Source organism: Dermatophagoides farinae, chromosome 10 (genome assembly GCF_024713945.1).
Source record: "Dermatophagoides farinae isolate YC_2012a chromosome 10, ASM2471394v1, whole genome shotgun sequence".
NCBI classification, from domain to species: domain Eukaryota; kingdom Metazoa; phylum Arthropoda; class Arachnida; order Sarcoptiformes; family Pyroglyphidae; genus Dermatophagoides; species Dermatophagoides farinae.
In genome coordinates, this window is record NC_134686.1 from 2,304,639 (window position 1) to 2,329,139 (window position 24,501).

Consider the following 24,501-nt stretch of genomic DNA (forward strand, 5'->3'; position numbering starts at 1 on the left):
AAGATAGATTGATTAGATTCATCATTTGAATTCAATTGATTCATCGATCAAGAATTCATTAATTAATACTAAACAATTTTTCTTTTGTTTTCTTTGGAATATTCAATGTGTTTTTAGGAATTCAAAATGGTGGCAATAATTTTACTGGGGCCGAACCAAAACGTCAACGAACTGCATACACACGTCATCAGATATTAGAATTGGAAAAAGAATTTCATTTTAATCGTTATCTAACCAGAAGACGACGTATTGAAATTGCACATTCCCTTTGTCTTAGTGAACGACAGATAAAGATTTGGTTTCAGAATCGTCGTATGAAATGGAAAAAAGATAATAAACTACCAAATACAAAAAATGTGAAGAAAAAGAATCCACAGAATAATAATAATCAGAATAATTCGAATAATAATAATCAATCGAACAATAATAATAATAATTCCATAATTGGTGGCAATACAAATTCTGATTCGCCAACAGCAACAACACCAACAACAAATGCGGCTGCAACGACGCCGACAATAAATCATCAACAACAACAGCATCCAAATCAATCATCAACACCGAATCATTTGAATCATCTTGATCATCATCATCATCATCCTCAACATCATCTAAGTCATCATTTAAATCATCATCCATCAATGGGTATTGTACCACCACCAACATCCATAACACCACAACCACAAGGTGGACCATTATCATTAGCAAATATTGGTCCACCATCACAACAACAACAACAACAACCACCACCACCATCATCGTCATCATCAATGTCATTGAATGATATTAAAACTGAATCTACTAATAATGGTCCACCGGGATTGTATGGTATAACCGAATTATGAAATGAAATTATCGTTTAAATCTATCGAATTAAAATCATCTTTGATCATCATTTTTTTTCCTCATTATCTCATACAAATACTAAATATTTGTATTGCTCATTCGTTTCGCATTTTATGAGCAGAATATTGATTCTCAAATCATCATCATCATCATCATCATCATCAATTACTCTTGATTCCTAAAAAAAAATCTCACTTTCTCTCGTTCTCAGTGCAACAAAACTCATCATCATCATCATCACCATCATTGACACACCCCCACACACACACAAACGAATTATTCAAGAACAAAAATTTCTTAAAAATTCATTCACATTTAGTCTGATTTTTCCATTTGAAAAATTTTTGGTTTTGTGTGATTGATATGGATGATATTAGTGATTCCAAAAATCGATGAAATGATTGATTGGAAAAATTTGGTGAAATTGAAAAGAAAAAATCTAAATGTTTTGTCCGTGTCCGTGTGTGTGTGTGTTTTTTTTTTTTTTTCCTGGTAGATTGAATCGCAATTATACAGAAAATTTTTTTTGTTCTCTTTCATTCAATGTAATTTTTTGTGATACACACCATTCAACTGAATCATCATCATCATCATCATCATAGCCATCATTTCAGACAACAACCAAGAATCAAAAAAAAAAATTTTTTTCTCACCGAAATCTTATCAAATTTTTACCGATTTGTTTGATTTCAAACTGAACAAAACAAAATAAAATAAATAACCGAGTTCCTTGATTATGTTACATCGATATGATTAATCTGTTCGGGCAATAAATTTGTTTGATTTGGATTTGAAAACCAAACAAACAAACAAACCATCAACAGACTCAAATTGGATCAACAAACGTGTGGCGAAATTGTTTGCATTCCAATGGCAAAAAGAAAATGTTGAAAAAAAACGGGAAAATTTGATTGCAATTTAAAATATATTGATTATCGATTATCGAATGGAATTTGATTCAAATTGTTGTCGAAACAAAAACCAGTCAATCATCATCATCATCATCATCATCCATAATCACCATCATCAGATTTTCATCATCACATTTTTTTTCCTTCTTCTTTCCAATTGCGGCATTGATATATACTTAATAACCGATTGATTTTCAACATAATTACCGTTTGCTCATTTGAAAAAAAAAAATTTTCTCAACAAAAAAAAATACCGAAAAATTTCTGAAAAAAAATCCATGAATATCTGCTGTTGTGTGTGTCTGTGTATCATCGTTGAAGACAAAACATCAACAACAGGAGCAGCAGCAGCAGCAGCAGTAACAACAACAACAAACAAACAAGCTTAATTAATTAACATTCCAAAAATATCAGCATCATCATCATCATCATCATCATCATCAGTATCATCATCGTGAACGAAACAGAAAAAAACCACGATCATATTACAAGAAAAACAAAAACAAAATGTCTAAAAAAATGTTTAGTTTTCAACAACAACAACAACAAAAAAATATTCATAACAAACACGTTTTTTTTCCACTGTTTTGCTTTTTTTTCCCCCAAATCTGATTTGATTGATTTTCGTATGATAACGATGATGATGATGATGATTTTTTACATGATACAAACACACACCAGACAGAGCGAGAAAAATTTTCCCGAAAAAATAAAACGTAGAAAAACTTTCTGGAAATTTTTTTTTTTAATTTTATTCATTCACTTTTCGATTTTGAATTTGTATAAGATTCAAAACAAAAAAAAAATTCTGGTTTGATTTGATTTGGTTTTTTTACCTAGTGTTTCAATTGAATAATTCACATAAGAATCTCACGCATACACACACACACACGTCAATCATCATCATTACATTTTTTTTGTCTTTGTAAATTATTCTCACCAATCATATGCATATTCTGATTGATTGTAATAGAATCCTAGAGAATTACTTGATGATTTCTCATGTTCAACACACACACACACAGACAGACATATTCGAATCAAATTATAAATGGCCACAGCAATCATAATCATCATCACATCACATCACATCACATCATTTTGATTTATATACACACACACAGACAGACAGACAGAAAACTTGATATAATTTAATTAATAAACATTTTAATTATTAAACTGTAATTCTTATCTGATCATCATCATCATCATCATTATCATCACCATCTTTATCAATATGGAATAATAATAATAAAAAACCTAATTATCATACATACAACAACAGCGACATCATTATTATTATAAATATATAACTTTAATATATATATAAATAGAGATTTTTTTCTTTTTCTTCTTTTTTTGGATTTATCAATAATCAATAATAATAATAAGAATATATCGATTATAATCAATATATAATAGTTATTGACATTTTAAATCTGATGAAACTTGTTGTCTGTTTGATGTCTTTATATCAATAGTAATGATGACTTTTTTTTTGCCATTTTGACATTAGTGGTAACTAGATTTGTGGAAAAAGAAAGAAAGAAAGAATCCATCATCATTCAATCATATTTTTTTCCCTTGACTATACATTATAGATCTTCATCTTTTTTTTAATATTAGCCACAACCTTCTTCGTTCTAGGTATCTTGTTCAGCTTGTGTTGTTGTTTGGTTGGCAAAATTTCCCCCCCTCCCAAAAAAAAAAAAATACTACGCAACGTATGACAAAATATACAATTTTGATAATCAAAACCAACCGATCAATCACAATCCATCATAATCACAATCGAAATTTTTTTCTTTTTTTTCGCCAGTGTGTTTTTGTGTGTGTGTGTTCATATCTTAACTTTGTTGAAAATATTGTCCCAAGTGACTGGATATCTATATATCTATCTATAGATATATAGTCCATTTTTTTGCTGGTGTGAGAAATATGTATCGTTTTTTGACTTTTGACTTTTATCATTCCATGACAAATAAAAAGTCATTATGCGAATTTCATTTTTTTTCATTTTGGACTTTGGTCAAATCTCTCAATCTCTTTTTTTTATAGATAAAAAGCGTTAAATTTACTTATGTTGATGGTACTGTTGATATTAGATTCATTCATTTTTTTGTGAATGAATAAAAAGACGCTGGACAATCAACGAAAAATGTCTTAATAATCTCAGAATATAGTAGGTCAATCTGGTCAATCGATTTCTTGTTTGTTTTTCTCACCTATATGATCCAGATATTCATGAAAATTTTTTTTTTGTTTTGTTTTTCATCTGTTCCACATCCACACATTATTTTAAAATTGTTATTATATGCAAATTATTTACTCATTAGAATATAACATGTTGATTCATTCATTTGATTTTTAGACAAAAAATTTTACAAATTATCATCATCATCATCACAGATAATCAACGCGCGCGCATTCACACAAAAACAGTTTCAAGTTTAAAAAACTGATGATTTTTTTTCCTGTTTTTTTTTTTGAATGAATGAATAATGAATGAATCGATGATGATGATGTTGATGACCACATTCACCATTGGCCATCATCATTATAATCATCAATGATCATTGGGTGTTGGCATCACTATCATCATCATCATCATGATCATCATTATCATTCGTATTCGTAATTATTGATTTTTAAACAAAACAAAACAAAAAATTTCGTTTTGTTTTGTTTCATAACCTGTGTTGATAATTTAAATGAATTCTTAGTCTAGTTTTTCTTGGTTTGTACAAAAAAAAATCAACAATTAAAACAAAACAAAAAAAAAACTAACCAAACAACTGCTTGTTTGTGTGTGTGTAATATTTGTTCGGTTCACCGACCGACCGGTTAGTTAGTTAGTTGATTTGTCTTGTTTGTTTGTTGTTTTTAGTTTCATAATTTCGCCTTTTTCTCCCCCCACCCCCCTCGCACACTCGCACACACACACACATTCTCTTTTTTTTTCTCCATGATCCGATCAATGTTCATCATGATCGAATGATTTTTTGTTTCGACTTTTTGATTCTTTCAATCTGTTTGTTGTGTTTATTCTCGGTCAATTCGTCATTTGAGACGATAACTACTTACCATATGTATAAAAAAAATAGAAGAAAATACAAAACAAAACAAAACAAAAAACTAGAGATGAAATTCATTTCAATTCAAACAAGTGTATTCAAGCCAGCGGCTAAAATAAATTATAAACACACATAACACACATACATACACACACACACACACCAGGTGTATAATTAATCATAATCATCAACAACCAGATTACCATCATCATCATCATCAACCAGTGTGTATGACTTTGATTCGATGGATCCATAGCGCGTTTATTTCGTTTTGATAAAATTCTTTTTGCTTTTCAGTTAAAATGTTGATGATGATGATGATGATGATGATAATGAAAGGGCCAAAGGGTATGTTTATCATCATTATCATCCTTTTTTTATTTTGGTTTGGTTTGATTTGTTTGTATGTTGTTTCACAGATACAAACAAACATGAGATAATCAATTTTTTTTTTTGATTCACATCATCATCATCATCATCGATGGTGGTGGTAGTGTTTATGTTTTCTGGATGATTATTATTATTATTTTATGCCGAAAAAAATATAACAACAACAACAACAACAACAACAATCCTGGTGACTACTCGAATATCATAATTGGTGAGAAGTGATTTGTTTGTTTGTTTTGAATTCGAATATTGAATTATAAATGATGGAGAAATTTATGAAAAAAAAATTTCGTTTTTTTTACAAACGACCAAAAACGATCCATTTGGTACATTGAACATTTTTTTTTGTCTTTTTTTTTCATTTCATATCATTATCATATCATCACAGAATTTTGATATGATAATGCGATTATCGTTTTGTTTTTGCTCGTGCTCGTGTTTTGTCACCACCACCATCACCATCATCACTACCACCACCATCATCATCATCATCAAATTCGATTTGAATCGCGAACAAAAACAAAATCAAGTTACTGTCGGTTGAAAATCGGTCGCTAATGGGATCCATAAAGTGTGTCTCAGTGTATGTGTGTGTGTGTGTGTATGTGTACGTAGTAGTACAAAAGAATTTTCCTGTTTCATTTTTGGTTCCAAAATTTTTTTCTTTTTTTTTCGTTCGTTTGGTTGATTGTCAATTTATTCCTCCCTATGTCATGATGTGTGTGTGTGTGTATCCATTTGGATATAGGATGATGGTGATGATGGCCGTATATATGATTCTGGAACACATACTGTCATTATTATAGAAATTTTTTTCCCCAATGCTTTTGTATGGCACGATATACACTTGCACATACACACACATCACTAACCATTTCATTCATTCATTTTTTTTGATTCCATTTCTATTATGGAACACTATGCTATACTCAAACTGTATATTATTATGCTGTATAAAAACACACGCACATTGGTGGATTCCATTTTCTATTTCGTATTTTTTTTCTTCTTTGCATTTTCTAAAACGAAAAAACGAAAAAAATATTCTACCATCACATTCAATATTGCAAATTTATATTGAACAAAAAAAAAAAAAAAAAGCGGATTCTAGATAAAAACAAATATACACAGTTGAGACACAATGAAAGAATGAGAATCCAACAATCTATTCGGGTCCTAGCTTGCTTATGTTTTGATTCTATAATCAAATCCACACATACACACACATACACAATTTGCACTTACAAAAAACCCGACAGACAAATAGATAGATAGATAGTGAATGAATGAATGAGTGAGTAAAGTGAATGAATGAATGAAAAGATGCGACGACAGTCATAGTCGTTGTTGTTGTTCATTTCAATGGTAATGACATCTTAAATTTAATTATACTAAACGTTCACTTTACTTTATACTTTTCAACATTTTCTATTTTATTTCGGTCGTTTGCCGTTTATTTTCGGTTCGTTTTTGATTTTCGGTTTTTTTTTTTTTTTGGTTTGATTCTTTTTTTTCTGCTGTTGTCTGCTGCTGCTGCATTCAAATACAACAGAATGTGACAATGAGAATGTTGTTGTAAACGTAACGTTTTCAGTGTTTTGCATGAATGCAACATTTTTTTTCGCTTGTTTTTTTCTGATTTTGATTTTCGATTGTTGAGTTTCTCTTTTTCTGAATTTTCTTTTTTTTTTCATCACATCCATTTTGTGATTTTTTTTTCTCTTTTCTCGGTTTCTGATTTGATTCATCTGATTTTCTGTCTGTCTGTGTCTGTGTGTGTGTGTGTGTGTGTGTGTGTCGAAAACTATTGTCCTTTTTTTATGCATGAAAAAAAAGTACACACAACTGTGTTCAGAATTGATCATCATAGTACTTATTTTTTGTTTGATGATGATCATCATGATGATTAAATATTGTCGAAATAAGCATTTTTTTGTTTTGTTTCTCATTTCCATCAATTCTTTTCATTTTTACCACTACTACGATTCTGGTGATATAAATATTTGTCGCATTCTCTTTCTCTCTCTCTCTCGTTTGTTTGTTGTTTGAGAATTTGAATTTCAATGTTTTTTTTTAATTCTGTTTTCAATTTTCTTATTCAATCATTATTCATTCATTCATTCATTTTTTTTTTTTTGAAATGAATGATTCTATGGTTTTTTTCTTTTGTTTTTTTTTCTATGCTGCTCGAAAAACAGCCATACAGGAAAATACAAAGGAAAATTGCAACCACACAGGTATAGCGGAAAAACGAATCAACCAACCAACCAACCAACCAACCAATCAAACATTGAAAACAAACCAAAAAAAAAAAAAAAAAAAAAAAAAAAACAAACCACACATTGCGTGATATCTTCAGTGGTGGTTTTGGTTGCTGCTGCTTTTTGGTATTTTTTCATTTTTTTTTTGTTTTCTATTTATTATCAACATTGCATGTTGTGTATTTTATTTTGCATTTATTTTTTTTTCCAACCAAATATAATGGAAATACACACACACAATGTTTGCACTCTCGAATAAATATTTTTTTTTTTTTTTTTTTTTTGGATTCAGGTTGTGATTATCATCATCATTCAGTCAATTTGGATATGAAAAGTATACAACCTTCGTCATCACAAACGCACACACACACACACACACATGGATTGATCTTTCTATCTATCTATCTATCTATGTTTGTGTGTGTGTGTTAGTATGTGCAAATATAATGGATTTTCATTTTTTTTTTACACTTGGTTTTTTTCCATGAAACAGAACAGTAAAGTTTGGTTTTTTTTTTCTCATATTCAATCAACCTAACCCAAATGCTAACACACACACACACACATACACCACCGAGTATAGTTTTAATAATATGCTCTTATGAATTTATTATAAATGAGTGACCGATGACCAAATCCAAATTTCATTCGAAATGACGATGATGATGACGATGATGACATTCGGGACGCCCAAATTGATTTTCAAATTACAAGAATGTTACGATTTTTATGAAAAAAACAAATGACAATGCAGAAAAAAAACGAAAGATTTTCTGGAAATTGAATTTGATATTATTTCAAAATGATTAAATGTTGTTTTTCTTTTTTCCTTGTTTAGAATTGATTAATTTGTCGTTGTCGACGAAAAAATTATTGTCATCGACAATGACATGTGTGTGTGTGTGTGTGTGGATGTAGATGTCACTATCAATTTAGATCGATTTTAACCAATCTCTTGTTGTTGTTGTTGTTGTCTACATTGCCACAATTGCTTCTGATCATTTCTGATTCGTTTCGTTTGTCATTTGTGTAATGTTCATCAGTTTATCAGCTTGCGCGTGCTCGTTTTTCTTTTTTTTTCTCTCTCTCTCTCACTCTCTCTTTGTAATTTAGCCTGGTGTATGTGTAATATTTTTTTCGTTCAATTCCATTTTGGATTCTGATTTTTTTTTTTTTTTTTTTGGTTTCTCTTTCTGTTCCAAAGTTTATTTTATTATTGGACTGTATGTTCCAGAGTAAATTATTAATTTATCAAGAATAAAGATAAAGATAAAAACTAAAAACGAAACAATATGTGTCTAGTTCTTGTATTTTTGGGTGCTGATTTGTTGTTCCATTTTGGATTTATTTTTTTTGTTTTGTTTTTTTTCCCATTGTCGTCATTTGGCGATATTGGTGACCGGCAGATTTTTTTTTCGTTTTGGTTCCATAAAGACAAGAAACCAGAATAATGATATCATCATCAAACCAATACGATCATATAGAATATATGATTTTTTTTTCTTCCTTTGGTTCTACTGGTTTTTTGTTGTTGTTGTTTGGTTATCATCGATATTGGATCGAAATGTTTCTTCCTTTTGTTGTTGTTGTTGTTGTTGTTCTATCAACATGCACTGAATTTGTATTCGTTTGAAATGCAAACAAACAGAGAGAGAGAGAGAATGGAAAGAAAAAGAATTTAGCATCAAGAAGTTCAGTATTTTTTTTTTTTTTGTATTTATGTAACAATTCTTTGAACAACAATAACGATTTATCGATATATAACCGAAAAACATACACACGCACACACACCAAAAACATAAAGAGTTGTAATAAATCAAAAAAAAAAAAAAAAAAAATAACAACAAAACGATAGATAGATACAAATACTATATTCTGATGATTAGTATATATATTTCAATTGTGTATTCCATTTGGAACCAGTTGGATTCTCATTATTATTATCGATAGAACAACTACCATACTGTATGGTATGTGTACGTCATTCAAAATATAATCGAAACGAAAAGAAATGAAAACGAAAGAAAAAATATCGGAAAAGGAAACGCAATGCCGGACATTCCTTTTTTTTCTTTTGTTATTATTATTCTTTTTTTTTCGCCAGGGCATTTTAGCATTTTGTTTGTTTTTTTTTTTTTTTTTGTTTCATTCGCCCATGTATTTTAGCATTAGTTTTCATATATTTTCCTCATACACACTACTCTTTGATTACTTTGTATATATGAATATATTTTGAATAACCGATTGAAATATTCAAGTTTTTCGTATTTGTATCATCATCATCATTGGGCAGACAATGAATCAAACATGAAAAAAAAATGAAAAAAACTTTGAATAATGATCCGTTGAATGCGTAAACCACATGCTGATCCGGATTCGGTTATTTAGTGGCAAAAAAAATTTTTTTTTTTCGTTTCATTTCAATGTTACTGCCATCAATTTTCTCAACATTTTTTCATCATCATCATCAACATCGAATGTTCACTTAACCTCATTGCATATCATCGTGATTCAATTCATTTTATTCTTAAAAACTTTGTTAATCTTTGATTTTGCAAAAGAAAAAAGAAAAAAAAAACAAAAAACAAAACAAACAACTACTGGACACACTTATACACACTGAGTGATGAATCATTTTTGTTGTTGTTGTTGTTGTTGTTTCTTCATCATGATAATCGTATTATCATCAAGATAGATAAAAACAACAACAATGATAACTGATATCTAGTTGTTGTTGTTGTTGCTGTTGTTGTTTTGGTGATGGTCATCTTCATTATCATCATCATCATCGTCATTAATAATGACCTGGTTGATTATATAAACATTTTTTTTCGTGTTTGAGTTTACTTGTTGTTGGTATCCTGTGTCGACAGCAACAACAACAAAAAAAAAAAAACATTGAGATAATCATAAGATGACGTATGATGATAATGACAGAATCTCATCCTTTTTTTTTCTTTCACTCACTCATTATCTCATGAGATTTTGTATACTGATTTCACTTTCATTATTATTCTCAGATTCAACATTTAACTGATTTATAAATTTATGAAAAAAAATTCTACTAAAGAATCTTGCACTTGTTCCGAATCAAATTTCCTCGTTTCCAAACACACACACAAATTCATGAAAAAAATGAATAACCGAAATGAAAAAAATTTTACCGAACGGCACAAACAAATAAGAATGGACGATAGAGAATGAATAAAAAAAAAAATCTTTCAAGTTTTCAATTTGATCTTATTGTGAAAAGAAGCAGCAATTTCATACAAAAAAAGCAACAACAACAACAACAACAACATTTTGTGTGTGTGTGTGAGAGAGAATGCAAAAAAAACCGTTCGAATGATTAATTGTTTTTCATATCAAAACTTGACATGAGCTTTTGTTTATGTGTGTGTGTGTGTTGTTCATCACTGTATGCGTATAAATATATATACTATAGTCGTACCATGTTCAATCCAAATTCTAGTATATATTTTTTTTCTTCTACAATTTGGAACGTTGCACTGTGAGTTTTGTATTGTTGTTGTTGCGTGTGTGTGTGTGTGTGTATGTGAATATGATGATGATGATGATGATGATGATGGTATATACCCGAATATTTTCATTTCATTTTTTTTCTTGATTTTCGAAAGCTTCAATTTTCTTCTTTTTATTTTTGGCTGACTGACTGGCTGCTTGGTTGCTTGGTTGACTGACTGGCTGGCTGGCTGTTGTTAGAGTTTGAATGTATGAGAAACATTTGATTTTTTTTTCTTTTTTTTTTTTGCTTCAAAAAAAAAAAATTATTGAACAATTTTTTGTTCATCATTTTATTTACAATATATTGATAATAACCATATTTTTTTTCCGTCATTATCATCATCATCATCAGAGATATTCGTGTGTAGGAGTGGAATGAATTCCATTCCTCATGATGATAATGATAATGATTAGAAGATTTAGTGGTAGTAGTAGCGGTGGTGGTGGTGGTGGTGGTGGGTGTGTAACGAGAACAAAAAATTCCTTGAATAAAGCAATATAGATAATTTCATTCTATTCTTGTTCTATGATAAAATGATGAGCTCATTGGTGGAAAAAAAATTTGATTGAAAACTTGACTTTCGACACTTTTGTTCGACATTCTTTTTTCCTTTTTTTTTTTAATCGAAATAATTTATTCTCCATTTTCTATTTCATATGAAAATATTTTCACGTTTTTGAGATTGAAGATTAATCATTTTTTTTTTTTTTTTTTTTTTTGGTTCGATCACATAAAAAAGGTGAGATTAGTGTTTCTGGTCAATTGTTTGACCAGACAAAAAAAACCCCTGGAAAAAGTCTAATTATAACACACACACACACACACACACACCACAAAACCCAAACACATTAGCCATTTGGTCTCATAGGATCCATCATTTTTTTTTTTTTGAAATGAAAATATTCACATTGTACACTATAATCAATGATGGTGGTGTGTGTGTGTGTGTGTGTTTGATATGAGCCAATTGTGGAATCACATGGCTAGATTCTATTCAATTCATTCAATTTCGTTTGATGAATTCTCACTTTTTCGATTCGAATATATATACGATACTATAGTACCGAATATTTTTTTGTTGTTGTTGTTGTTGTTTTCCAAAAAACGACAACAACAACAAATAATAATAATGTTTAGATCCAATATCCACACACACACACACACACACACACGCAGATCATATCCAGAAATGAAAAAAGAAGAAAAAAACCACGCCACCATCAAACAACAACAACAACAACACTCATCATCATCATCATTGTAATCATTCAACCGATACGATTCGGACAACTTTTGTGTGTGTGTGTGTGGAAATTCGTAAAGCCAATTCAGTCATACACGCCATAAGCTATTGTTGTTGACAATTTTTTTTATTTTCGTATTCATTGTATGTATGTGTACGAAGAAAGGGGATGGAAGGTTGTGGGGAGGTGGGGGAAAGAAATGACTATTTTTATTCGAATAATTTTTTTTTCATCAGAAAAAAAAATTCTGAAAACGTCGTCACATACACACACACACACACACACACTACGATCTGGTTGGATGATTTTTTTTTTCTCGAACAACAACGAATCAATGTCTGTGTGTGTGTGTGTGTGTGTGTGGTGTCGGCAATCTTTTGCCATCAACTTTTCATCATTTTACCATTTTTTTTTTCATTTCGTTTCGTTTCGTTTCAAATTCAATTCGTTTGTCGTTTGTTTGGTTGCCTATATCTTCTTCCATTTATAACTATAATAATAAGTTTCAAATCAACTTTTTTGTTGTTGTTGTTGTTGTTGTTAGTTCAGGAAGTTTTCGTTTTTTTCTTTTTCTTCATTTCCTTTCTTTTTTTGTTTCGTTTTTTTTTTGAAAAAATGTAAAGAATTCTGCCGAAAAAAAAACTAGAGAATATTTTGACTCAACTCGTTCTTGGAATTTGCCAAACAATAACACGGTCATGATGTTTTTTTTGTCCTCTCAAAAGTCACAATTGTTGTCCAAGAATCAATGCTGTTGTTGGTGACATTTTTGTTTTGCTTTGCTTTGTTTTTTATGAAAAAAAAAATTTACAGGAAATCAAGAAATTTACCGGCAACCAATATGAATAATCCGTATGTGAAAAAAAAAATAGGAAATCATCAAAAAAAAAAAAAAAAAAAAAATGTTGTTGGTTACCAGAAAAAAAATCAGAATGAAAATTACTGCAACCAGACACGAGTTTCAGCAAATTATTGCCAGTTGTTGTTGGAACCACATGGAAATTTTTTTTCCTTTTTTTTGACCGAAGAAAAAAAGGGGCTAGGCCGTTTTTTTGACTGTTTACTACTGCTTCTGCTGCTGCTGCTATATATGCAATTATCAATAATGCTATATGTTGGATATTTGTATATTGCATATGTATATATAATGTATATGATGGATAGATAGGATGATTTTTTTTCAGTTTTTCTCTCTGTGTGTGTGTGTGTGTTTGATAAATGATCTTTCTGTCAAAATCGTTCTTGGTTGCTGAATTTTTTTTTTCTCTTCTTTTTTCATTTTTTTTTGCATTGTGGACAATGTCGCCAATCATTGTGGGTTTTATTTTTGATGATGGCGGTAATGGGGGCTAGTAGATAGGGGTGTTGTGTTGTCAAACTAGAGAATGGGAAAAAAAATTCTTCATCATAATATATTCAATTCGATCCAGTGGATGATTGGATCGAACAAACATAGTGATGTGTGTGTGTGTGTTGTGTGCTGTTTGTTGGTAGTGGTGATGGTGGTGGTGGTTGATAATCGGTGATAACAAATTTTTTTTTTAAAGATTTCTCGAAAAAAAATTCTAATCAAATCTATGGATAATGTAGGAATTTGTTTCTGGAACACACACACATTAAATTCTGTTTTTTTGCTTTGCTTGGCGTTCACCAGATCTAATGTTTTGCAAAGAAAATATAATGAACCAGAAACCAAAAAAAAAAAAAAACAGCGACAACAAAATGCGTGCTGCAAGTGTGTTCCTGGATCGCAAAAAAAAAACAACAAATGTTAAAAAAAACTCGCGCGCTTTTCTGTCTGCTGTTGTTGTTGTTGGTTGATTCAATCTATTTTAGAGCAACAAAAAAATGAATGAAATTATAAAAAAACGAACCAGAAAAAAAAGAAAAAAAAATCTTATATCTTGGGCCAATGTCGATCCTAATGCTTTTTTTTGTGTGTGTGTATTTGGGTGTTTCGTCGATATTTTCTTTCTTTTTTTCTATTTTTTTTTTTCGTTGTTGTATGCATTGTTTGGTCTGGTATATATATATTTGGTTGGTCTTTTTCCGAGAGTTTGATGAACAAAAAAAAACCGAAAAAATTGTTCAAAGAAATAGAGAAAGAGAGAGAGAATGAGAGAGATTTGCTTTTCTGCCTATTCAGCTATTGAAGCCTATGTTGAGGTTCCATTTCTAGCCAGTATTCGTGTGTGTATGTATGTTTCATTCACTCTTTATATATGTCTGTAGTGTCTGCATGTGAGTTTTTGATTAATGATGTTTCACCATCAAACACACAAAAGCCTAGCAAGTGAGTGAGAGAGAGAAAATATCCAGAAAAAAAATACAACAGAAAGAAAGCAAAAAAAAAAAAAAAAAATGAAAGAAGAGTCGGACTTCTGTTGCTGAATGTTTTGAAAGTTGAATGCCGTTTGGTTGGTTGGTTGGTTGGTTGGATGATGAATCAAAAAAAAAAAAGATGAAGAAGAAGAAGAAAATTACAACCAGAAAATGTGTGTGTGTATGTGTATTTCGATGGAAAAAAAAACTAAACACAATTCGATTCATCGTCATCATCAACCACATCATCGTCAATTCGTCGTCGTCGTCTTCTAATACACATCGTTCTTAAGTAAAAAAAACGACGACGACGACGACGACGAAGACGAAAACGAAGAAGAATAAAAAATCAAACCATGGATGGAAATGGAAGGAATGATGAAGAAGAAGAAGAAGAAAAAAAAATTCAAACTTTGAATCACTGCAAAAATGAAAACTCTCTCTCTGTGTCTTGCTATTCTTTTATATTTTCATTCCATTCATTCGTCGTCGTCGTCGATGATGATTCTAACATCATCATTGTTGGTTTGGCGCTAAGGTTGATGCTAGATGTTGGCTGGCTGGCTGGCTGGCTATGAGAACGAGTTTTTGATTTTTTTTTGCTTCCATTATTTTACTTTGTTGTTTGAGATTTTTTTTTCTTTTCTTTCCTTTTTTTTATTATTATTCTCTCTGTTCATTCGTTGATGATGATGATGATGATATTTTATACTTTTGTTTGCCATTCTTTTAGTCTGCTGCTGCTGCACATCTTTTTCTTTGTATATGTGTGTGCTATATTTCTACAGGAGGCTGATGATGATGATGATGATGATTCGGATGCATTTCTAAATGTCTACCAACAACAACAACAACAACAATAAGGCAGGCACCAACGAATTTCAAATTTGAAATTGTAGTTTTTTTTTCTCTCGTTTCCCGAACAGAATAGAATAGAACAGTGGAACAAAACAAAAAAAAAATCATGTAAAAGTCGGTAAATTGCATTTATGTATTGGGTGTGTGTGTGTGTGTGTGTATGATGATGAAAAATAAGAACTGAAGACGAATAAAAAAAAACGAAAGAAAAGAAAAATAACGAATATTGAATGCAGCGAACACACATATACAGCAGAGAGAGAGAGAGAGAAGTTGGAGTAATTGTAGAAAAGAATTTTTTTATTTTTTTTTTTTCATTCCATTGTTCACTGCACATTTCCGGTCGACCATATGACGTAATATAAAATGCTGATCATTGCGTAATAGATTTGTTGTTTTTTTTTGGAATTTTATTTTAAAAAAATTTCAAAAATTTTTTTTTGTTTTTTGGCACCAAGGAAATGATAAAAAAAAATTCTACCCAAGAAAAATTGGCCAAATTTACCGGGTGAAAGTCATATATATTTTGATTTATATTTTTTTCCCCAGTTTGTTGTTGTTGTTTTTTTTTGTTTATTTTTGCTTTGGTCATCAGAATCAAAAAAAAAAAAAAAAAAAAACAATTTAATCATCCGGCTCTAATGATGATGATGATGATGATGATGAAAAGAGTTGATCATTTTTCTCAATTAATAATCTTTTTTCTTTTTGGCGTGGTCCATTCATTCATTTAGCCAGCTTGTAGCTTCTTGAATTTGAAATGAAAACCGCTTTTTTCGGATTGCGGATTTCACACACACACACACACACAAAATATGAAAAAGTTTTCCATTTTTTTTCTCTCTCTTCACTTGCCGGTAATTAGTACCAATTAATTTACCACCCGGTTTTATTTATTTTTTGTTTTGTTTTTTGGTTTTCTTTTCAATGATATATAGTTTACTGTGGATTTTATATTTTTTTTATTGCTTCTGCTGGCTGGCTGGCTGGTTGGTTGATATATTGTTGGTGTTATAATAATTGGCCATCATCATAATCGTCGTAATCGTAATCGTCGTGTGATAATCATTAATTATCCAATGTGTGATTTTTATTTCTCACAATTTCTAGCCCAATGTTTATTTGTTTGTTTGTTATGGTTTTAATATTTTCTGGTTTTTGCATCCATCACAAATGATCATGATGAAATTTTTTTCAATTTCGCATTGTTTTTCTTTTTTTCTTGATGAAAAAAAATTAATTATCATGTTTCACACACACACACACACACATCATAATGATCTTGTTTGTTTTTATTTCTAAAAAAATGTTGATGATGGATTTATCACTGTATTTTTGAATGGAACCGGCAAAGAGATAGATAGATTTGTCTGCATTTTTTGTTTTTGTTTTTGTTGAAATAAATTACTATATATAAATGAAATGGACTGTATGCTTGTCTGTTTGTGTGTGTGTGTGTGTAATCCAATATCATCATCATCAACAATTCGTGTGTTAATGACTATGATGATGATGATGAAGAGATTCATCACAAGACATTGATCATTGTAATGAACGAGAGAGAGAGAATAAAATGTTTTTTATATGCAAGTAGTTAACGAAATTAAAATGATATAAATCAAAAAATCTTCATGATGATGATGATGATTATTATAATGGCCATTATTATGATTAATAATATCTGCCCGCACACACACACACACACACACAACAAGTGTAATAATAATGTTAGTATTCTATTTCCTCTTGGTTGTTTGTTTGTTTGTTTTTTTATATGGAAATGTTTATTTCATTTTAACTATTATATAGGTAGATAGATGGATGTGAATTTAAATTTTAAATTTTAAATTTTTCGCCTTGAATTCATTCATTCATTTTGGTTATCCAAAATCATTTGTTGTTGTTGTTGTTGTATTAAAAGTATTGAAAAAAATAACAGAATTCTTATTCTTATGCTTGTTGTATTAGGTTTTTTGTGTGTGTGTGCTGACAATCATCGGTTAATATATTTTCTATGCAAATGATAACGACGACGACGATGATGATCATCATTATTATCATCGAATGCATATATATGCTAAATCATAAGTGGTGGTACACATGGAATTTTTTTTTCAATCCGATGTTTTTTTTTTGTTTTTTGGTTCTGAATGATTCAATTCCTATGGAACAAACATTTTACAGAATTTCAATAGAGCCCACCATAATACCAGAATATCCTATAGGGAACAAACGGGGGGAAAAAAATTCTGTTTGTTTGCAAGAATTTAATCAAACTAAATGCAAAAGTTTTTTATTTTTTATTTTTGATTTCAAGACACACACACATACAAACACACCTGATTTTGATCAATCATATCCATTCAATGGCTATACTACTAAGCTAATTTACATAACTACATCATTAACAATGATGATGATGACGAATTTTTTTTATTTTTTTTCGTTTGTGTATGGCCCGGTGTGTGTGTGTGTGTGTGTTTCATCGTTGAAATTTTTCTCGACACCGAAATTAAGAGAAAAAAAAATATAAAACGAAACTTCAAGAACATCCACATCATGATCATCATCATCATCATCAAGATGGCAAAATCAATCACGATTAAAATTGTTTAGATTGAAAAATATACACATATATAATCATTGTATATATATATGAAAAAAACAGTTTCAATATATAGTCGATTGATCGATCAGATCAATCAATCAATCGGGTTAAATAAAGGAGGAAAAAAAAATAATATCGATGATGATCGATAACCTCTTAAATGTTATGTAAGTGTGTGTGTATGATTTGATTGTTTGTTTTTTTTTCTCTTTTATCGGTCGATGTTGATGAGTACAAAAAAGATTTTTTAAAAAAAATTTCACATAAAGTTGGAAGGAAAGAACCAGAAAGTTTTTTTTTCTGTTCAATTCAAAACTGAAATTCAAACCGAGAAAATGTTTTTTTTTGTGTGTGTGTGTGTGTGTGATGAGAAATTGAAATTGTCATGTTTGATTAAAAATCATTAGTATCATCATCATCATCATTGTGGTTGAATTGATTCACTGGAAAAAATCTTTAATCCACACACACACACACACACACACTGATGAAAATCATCATTAGTTTGATTTCTAAAGTTTCAATCAATTCGATATTCATTCAAACAATGGATGTATGAATGGATGGATGGATGGAGACTTTGAGATCCAAATTGAATGTATTCGATATTTTTTTTTTGTTGTTGTTGTTCGATCAAATACAATTGATTTTGTGTGGTCTTTTTTTTCGTTGTTGTTGTTGTTGTTGTAGTTGTTGTTGCTGTTTTTCTAGTTAACTGGCTGGCCATCATTGTTGATGATGATGATGATGATGATCGAATCCAAATCTCTATCGACTTTTGACTCTATCTATCTATGTGTGTGTGTGTGTGTATTCGATTGCCCTAATGATACTTTTTTTTTTGAATTGTCAAGTTGAAAAAAATTGTGCTTGCACAAACACGCAATTTACTTTACTGATGATGATGATGATGATGATGATTATTATTTGGCCACCGAAAAAAAATGATCAACAGCATGGATGATGATGGCCAAATTCACAAATCCAATGTGTGTGTGTATGTTTTTCCAATACTCATTCATGTCTTGTCCATTTTTTTTTCTCTTCCTCTATTTGCCTGTAAGGGAAATTAATAAAAATGGCAACAACAACAACAACAATTCACAATTCTTTTGATCATTCAATTCATTCATTCATTGTTTGATTGGTTGGTTGGCCAAAGAAAAAAAAATTGTCAAGTAATTTACTCACTTACTAATCATCATCATCAATTCAGTTAGTTAGTTAATCAAGTGTCGCCAGGGTTTTTTTTTCTTTTTTTTTTTGATTGTTCTCCTGTTGAAATCTGTTTTATTGGTCGTTTTGAAATTGTTGACGACAGAAAAAACAAGTAATTTTTATTTTTTTTCCATTGAAAAAAAATTGATTTTGTTCAGTTGAATTCAATTCAATTTAATTGAAAATTTTCATTGTTTTTTTCTACTACTACTACTACTTGTTGTCGTGGTGGTGGTGGTGATTTTGTTTTTTATTCTGACATTTTCCAGGTGAACAGAATATTCTAGGTCATTATTCTATGTCCAGAATTTTTTTTAGTTTTGTTTTGTTTGGCTCTCTCGATCATCATTTTTTTTGGAAATTTAAATTTTTTTCATCGTTTTATTCGTCTTGTTCTTTTTACTTGAAATTTTTTTTATTTTTTTTTCATTTCCTGGCTGAAAAAAACGACACACACACACACACAGTTGTACAGTTGGGACTTTTCAAGTTTTGCCCCTGTGTGTGTGTGTGTGTGATGGAACAAGACAAAAATTTCCTTTTTTTTTCTTTTTTTTTTGTTCTCCACGACGACAACGATGATGATGATGATGGAAAAAAAATACAACAACAAGAAATGAATGACCGAAAACTAAAAAACTAAACTAAACTAAACGAAACGAAATGAAAAAAAAATTGTTCGATTGATATCCAAAAAGAACTAAAAGCATGGCCAAGAAAAAAAAACATCATTAATTTTAATCAACCTTGCCAAACTTGTCACACACACACACAGCTTATATGCGAGTAAAGTAGTTCTTCTTGTCGTAATACGAATTTCGTTATTTTATTTTTTTTTTTTCTCTGTGTTGTTTGAAAATGAAACGAATTTTGCTTTTTTTGTGAAAAATAAAATATAAAAAAAAATGAAATGAAATGAAACATTGATGGACCAGGCAACAACAAGATCTCTTGAATTGCAACATTTTTTTTTTACTTCGTTTCATTTTAGTTTTAGTTTTAGTTTTAGTTTTCGAGAATAAATATAAAGCAGCAAATTTTCTGATGGCAAAAATCTGACAGTATTTTTTTCCTGTCTTTCAATGTATGTTCGTGGATTTTGTGGATTTTCAAAACACAATGGTGATGGTGGTGGTGGTGGTGGACAAAATCTGTTTGATTTTTTTTTCTTACATATCTTGGCTTTGAAGCTTCAAAAAAAAAAAAAAACGAAAAGAATGATCAAGATTTGGCCAAAGTCTTGCATTAGTATGTTTTTCTTATTGTTACAAATGTCAATCAAATCGAATCTCCGTTTATTTGGATTTGGATTTTCATTTTGGTTAACAGTTTTTTTATCGATATGTTGATCGATTTTGTTTGACAACTGTTGATTATTGTATTTTTTGTTTTTTTTGGCCATGCCAAATGTCTATTGCTCAACAGAGAGAGAAAAAAAAACAATCAAAAATTGATTATTATCCACTATAGATAGTCTATAATTGAATTTTTCTCAAAAAATGTGTGCGTCTGTCTGCGGGTGTGTTGTGTGTGTCAGTGTGTGTGAAAGTGACAAATGTTCATTGATAATGGTGATCAATTTTTTTTTTGTTTGTTTCTCTTTCATCTTTTATGTCATCATCATCAACATCAACATCATTAGTGTAGGAAAAGATGCAAAAAAAAAATCATTTAAAAATGCCGCTGTTAGTAGCCACTATTTCCACAATTGCTACTACTACTACTACAACTACAACTAGGATCATTACCGGAGGAGAAAGAAAAAAAAATGGAGAAAATGATGATAAAATTTATTACAGTAAATGGCAGTATAATAATAATAATAATAAGTGAAAAATGAATGAATGAACCCGAACAAGATGATCATAAATTACCAACATTGAACTTGACCATGAATAATTTTCTCATTATTTATTATGATCATAATGATGATGATGATGATGATGATGGAGATTATTTTCTCTTTCACTTGTCATCATCATAATCATCATCATTTTCCATTTTAATTAAATCATTATCATCATCATCGTCATTATTCTGTCTGTCTGTATGGTTATAAATAAGTCAATGTCAAAAAAAAAAAAAAAAAAAAAATAGTCCTATTCATTCATTTCTTTTCACGTGTTTGTGTGTGTTTCTTTCACCTGTTGTTGCTGATTGATCCAAAAAATAAAAATAAATAAATTCTGTCGGTTGATCCAGTCACTAAGATTTTTCTGGCAATTGTAATAAATGAACAATTTCAACAAGTAGATTGAACTGTGGAAAAAAATAACAGTCATGATTCATTTTTTTTTTCATTTTCATTGAAACCGTTCATTTCATATTACATAAGATTAATAAAACGATCCATTAGTGTGTGTGTGTGTTTGTGTTTGTTCAAGTTCTTAATGAATTATGATCATCATCATCATCATCATCATCATTAAATCATCACCACCGCACACGCAGAAGCTATACATAAATACAAAATGAAACAGAACATTTTGCGATGCAAAACAAAATACGAAAAAGAGAAACAAAGTGGTTAAATGTAATTTTTTTGTTTCATCTTTTTTATTATTGTTTCGACAATTATTATCGTGTCATGATGATGATGATGATGATGATGATTATCATCGGTGATAATAACCATGAAACCATGAATTGGTGTAGAGAGAGAGAAAAGATTAAATTATGCGGTTACTTTTTTTTTCTACCAGTTTTTGATTATGTTTGTATATTTATGTATGAGAATTCTTAATTCTTTATTCACGGTGTCTGTGTGTCTGTGTGTGTGTGCGTTTTTATTTTCCAACTTTTGACTGTTTAACAATGAAATAAAGGATTAAATGATTGAATTACGACAATCCGTTCAATGGGATTTGAACAAGATTCATATATGGTTATTGTGAATGAAATCCGTTCGTAATAACAATTCCGTTGAGACGAAAATAGTCAATTTTTTTTTATTCACCCCTTCTTTTTTTTTCAATCCAAATTGGTCTCCAGAGATGAATCAATCAAATTTTTTTTTCTTTTTTTGAAAAAAAATGAATGAAGCCATACCATAATATTATTTTGGATGAAAATGAAAAATTTTTGTTTTTTTTTTACCAAAACAAACAAAACTAATTTTCTTTTTCTCTTTCTCATTTTATTCAGGTGTGTATTTTTTCCACGTGCTGTGTGATTTACACCACAACCAATCAACAGTCATCTTTATTCATTAAATTCTGTGTTTGTGTCCTAGTGTCAGTGTCCTAGTGTCTGTGTTTGTTTGTGTTTTTATTTATTCATTCAGCAAGAATTTTCATCCTCAAATTATTCACCATTACCATTGCCAATTTTATTTCAAATCTAATATTTCTACACCAAAAAATTTTTCATTTTTTTTTGTCAACATTGAAAGGTAAATTTTCCATTATTTGTTTTGATACTCACACACACACACAAACAAACAAAAAATTCCCACCAATGTCCTAGAAAAAAGGATCGAATATAAATATATCTTTATCGTCATTATCAGTAATCTGATTTTTTTTTCGATGCTTTGTTTCAACAATTCCATTGTTATGCCGTGTGTGTGTGTGTGTGTGTTTTGAATAGATCACCGAGAATTTCATTTCATTTTTTTGGTCCACCAACATCATCATCACCATCATCATCATCAATGGTCAACGACTTTGACAATGGATGGAAATTTCTTCAATTTTTTTTTTCTTCTTCATCCACATATATCTTGTATATCAATCATCAATAATCTTTGAATAATAATAAAAAAATGGGAAAAATTTCGCATATTTATTTTTTCACCACATTCAATGTTTTCAAATATATCGAAAACAATCGTTTTTCTCCATCAAAAAAAAAAAAAAAAAAAAAAATCTCCACCATTCATTCACATTCGCATTCGCACATTGTTTTCATTGACGAATATTTTGTTTCTTTTATCGTTATTACGAAACATTGACAACAACAACAACAACCCAGCCAGCCCAATGCATGCATGCAGACCACAGTGTGATTTTTTTTTTGTTTTTTTGCCTTCAAACATCCTTCATTCACAGGCGAAAAGAAAAGAATTTAAATTTTGTTTCTCTTTTTGACTTTGACAATATATATATAGACATACATACATGCATTCTTTTTTAGTTTGATAATGATGAAATAATCACAATAATAATATCATATATGTGTGTAAAAATTGCAAGAAATGAAATACCAAATGATGGAATTTCTTATTTTATTTTTTTTTTCTTTCGATATCTATTTACACACACACACACACACACACACATTCAGTAATGTTGTAATGAAATTCAATTTCAACAACAACAACAACGAAAAAAAAAAATTTCCATTTGAATTGAATTGAATTTAAAGCTGGAGAAAAAAAAATGCCAGTGAATAATATTCGTGTGCATGTGTGTGTGTGTGTGTGTATGCTGATTGAATGATTGTGTTCATCATCATCATCAGCATCTTCAATAGCCAAGACGCCCGGATTTTTTTTTTTTTAGCATTCAGCCCAGCATTCTTTATTCGTTTCTATTACCAGAAAAAAAACTGGCGTCACATATATGAACACATGAACAAAAAAAAAATCTTTCGTATTTGAATAATAGAAATGAAGATGATTTCAGTACGTTTCCTCATCTTTTTTCTTTTCTTTTCTGTCATCATCATCATCATCATCATGAGCATCACATTTTTTTTTCTCGACCACACCATCTCCATCTCCATTTTCTTCATATATGAAACAATTCATTTCATTTGTTTAGTAAAAGCGGCCGGTATCTGTTTTTGTTGTTGTTGTTGTTGTTGCTTTCTTTTCTTTTTCTATGGTATTCATCATCATCATCATGAGGATGATCATTGCCATCAGAATTCGTTTTTTTCTGTCTCTGTTTCTGTTTTGTTTCATTCAATTCAAATTCATTCATTCATTCTTATTATGATTCGTATTAGTTTTTTTTTTTTTTGTTTGCAATGGAAATAAAAACTGTTGCGTTGACCGAATGAAAAGTAGAAACATCATTGAATCATTGAACAGAACACAATTGATGCAAATACAACGAGAGAAAGAATGACATGACATGATGATGATGATGATGGAATGTTTTAGCCGGTATATCGAGTTTTTTTTTTGTTTTGTTTTGTTTCATTTTCTGGATGATTATATACCTCTGATCTGATCTGATCTGATCTCTCTCTCTCTTTCTCTACCTGGTCTTAGACAACAATCACATCTAATCCATCGA

At 29.9% G+C, this 24,501-nt stretch overlaps 1 protein-coding gene and 1 long non-coding RNA gene across 3 annotated transcripts in view; both read left to right on the top strand.

Moving 5' to 3' along the window:
- The window catches only part of LOC142597842 (uncharacterized), a 64,348-nt gene that overhangs the window by 23,951 nt on the left and 15,896 nt on the right, over positions 1-24,501 (top strand). Inside the window, exon 3 of the long non-coding RNA XR_012832448.1 lies at positions 22,403-22,649. This is a non-coding gene — a long non-coding RNA (uncharacterized LOC142597842). The remainder of the gene's footprint in view (positions 1-22,402; positions 22,650-24,501) is intronic.
- Positions 1-24,501, top strand: part of LOC124489848 (uncharacterized) — a 70,208-nt gene that overhangs the window by 2,096 nt on the left and 43,611 nt on the right. The window contains exon 2 of one of the 2 annotated variants that reach the window (XR_012832447.1): positions 118-2,583. Coding sequence is in view for 1 of the 2 variants with exons in the window: in XM_047052242.2 (XP_046908198.2) it covers positions 118-845 (728 nt within the window). In the remaining variant the exon portion in view is untranslated. Of the gene's footprint in view, positions 1-117; positions 3,028-24,501 lie in introns of those variants that run through there. The other variant, XM_047052242.2, reaches the window with a different exon arrangement.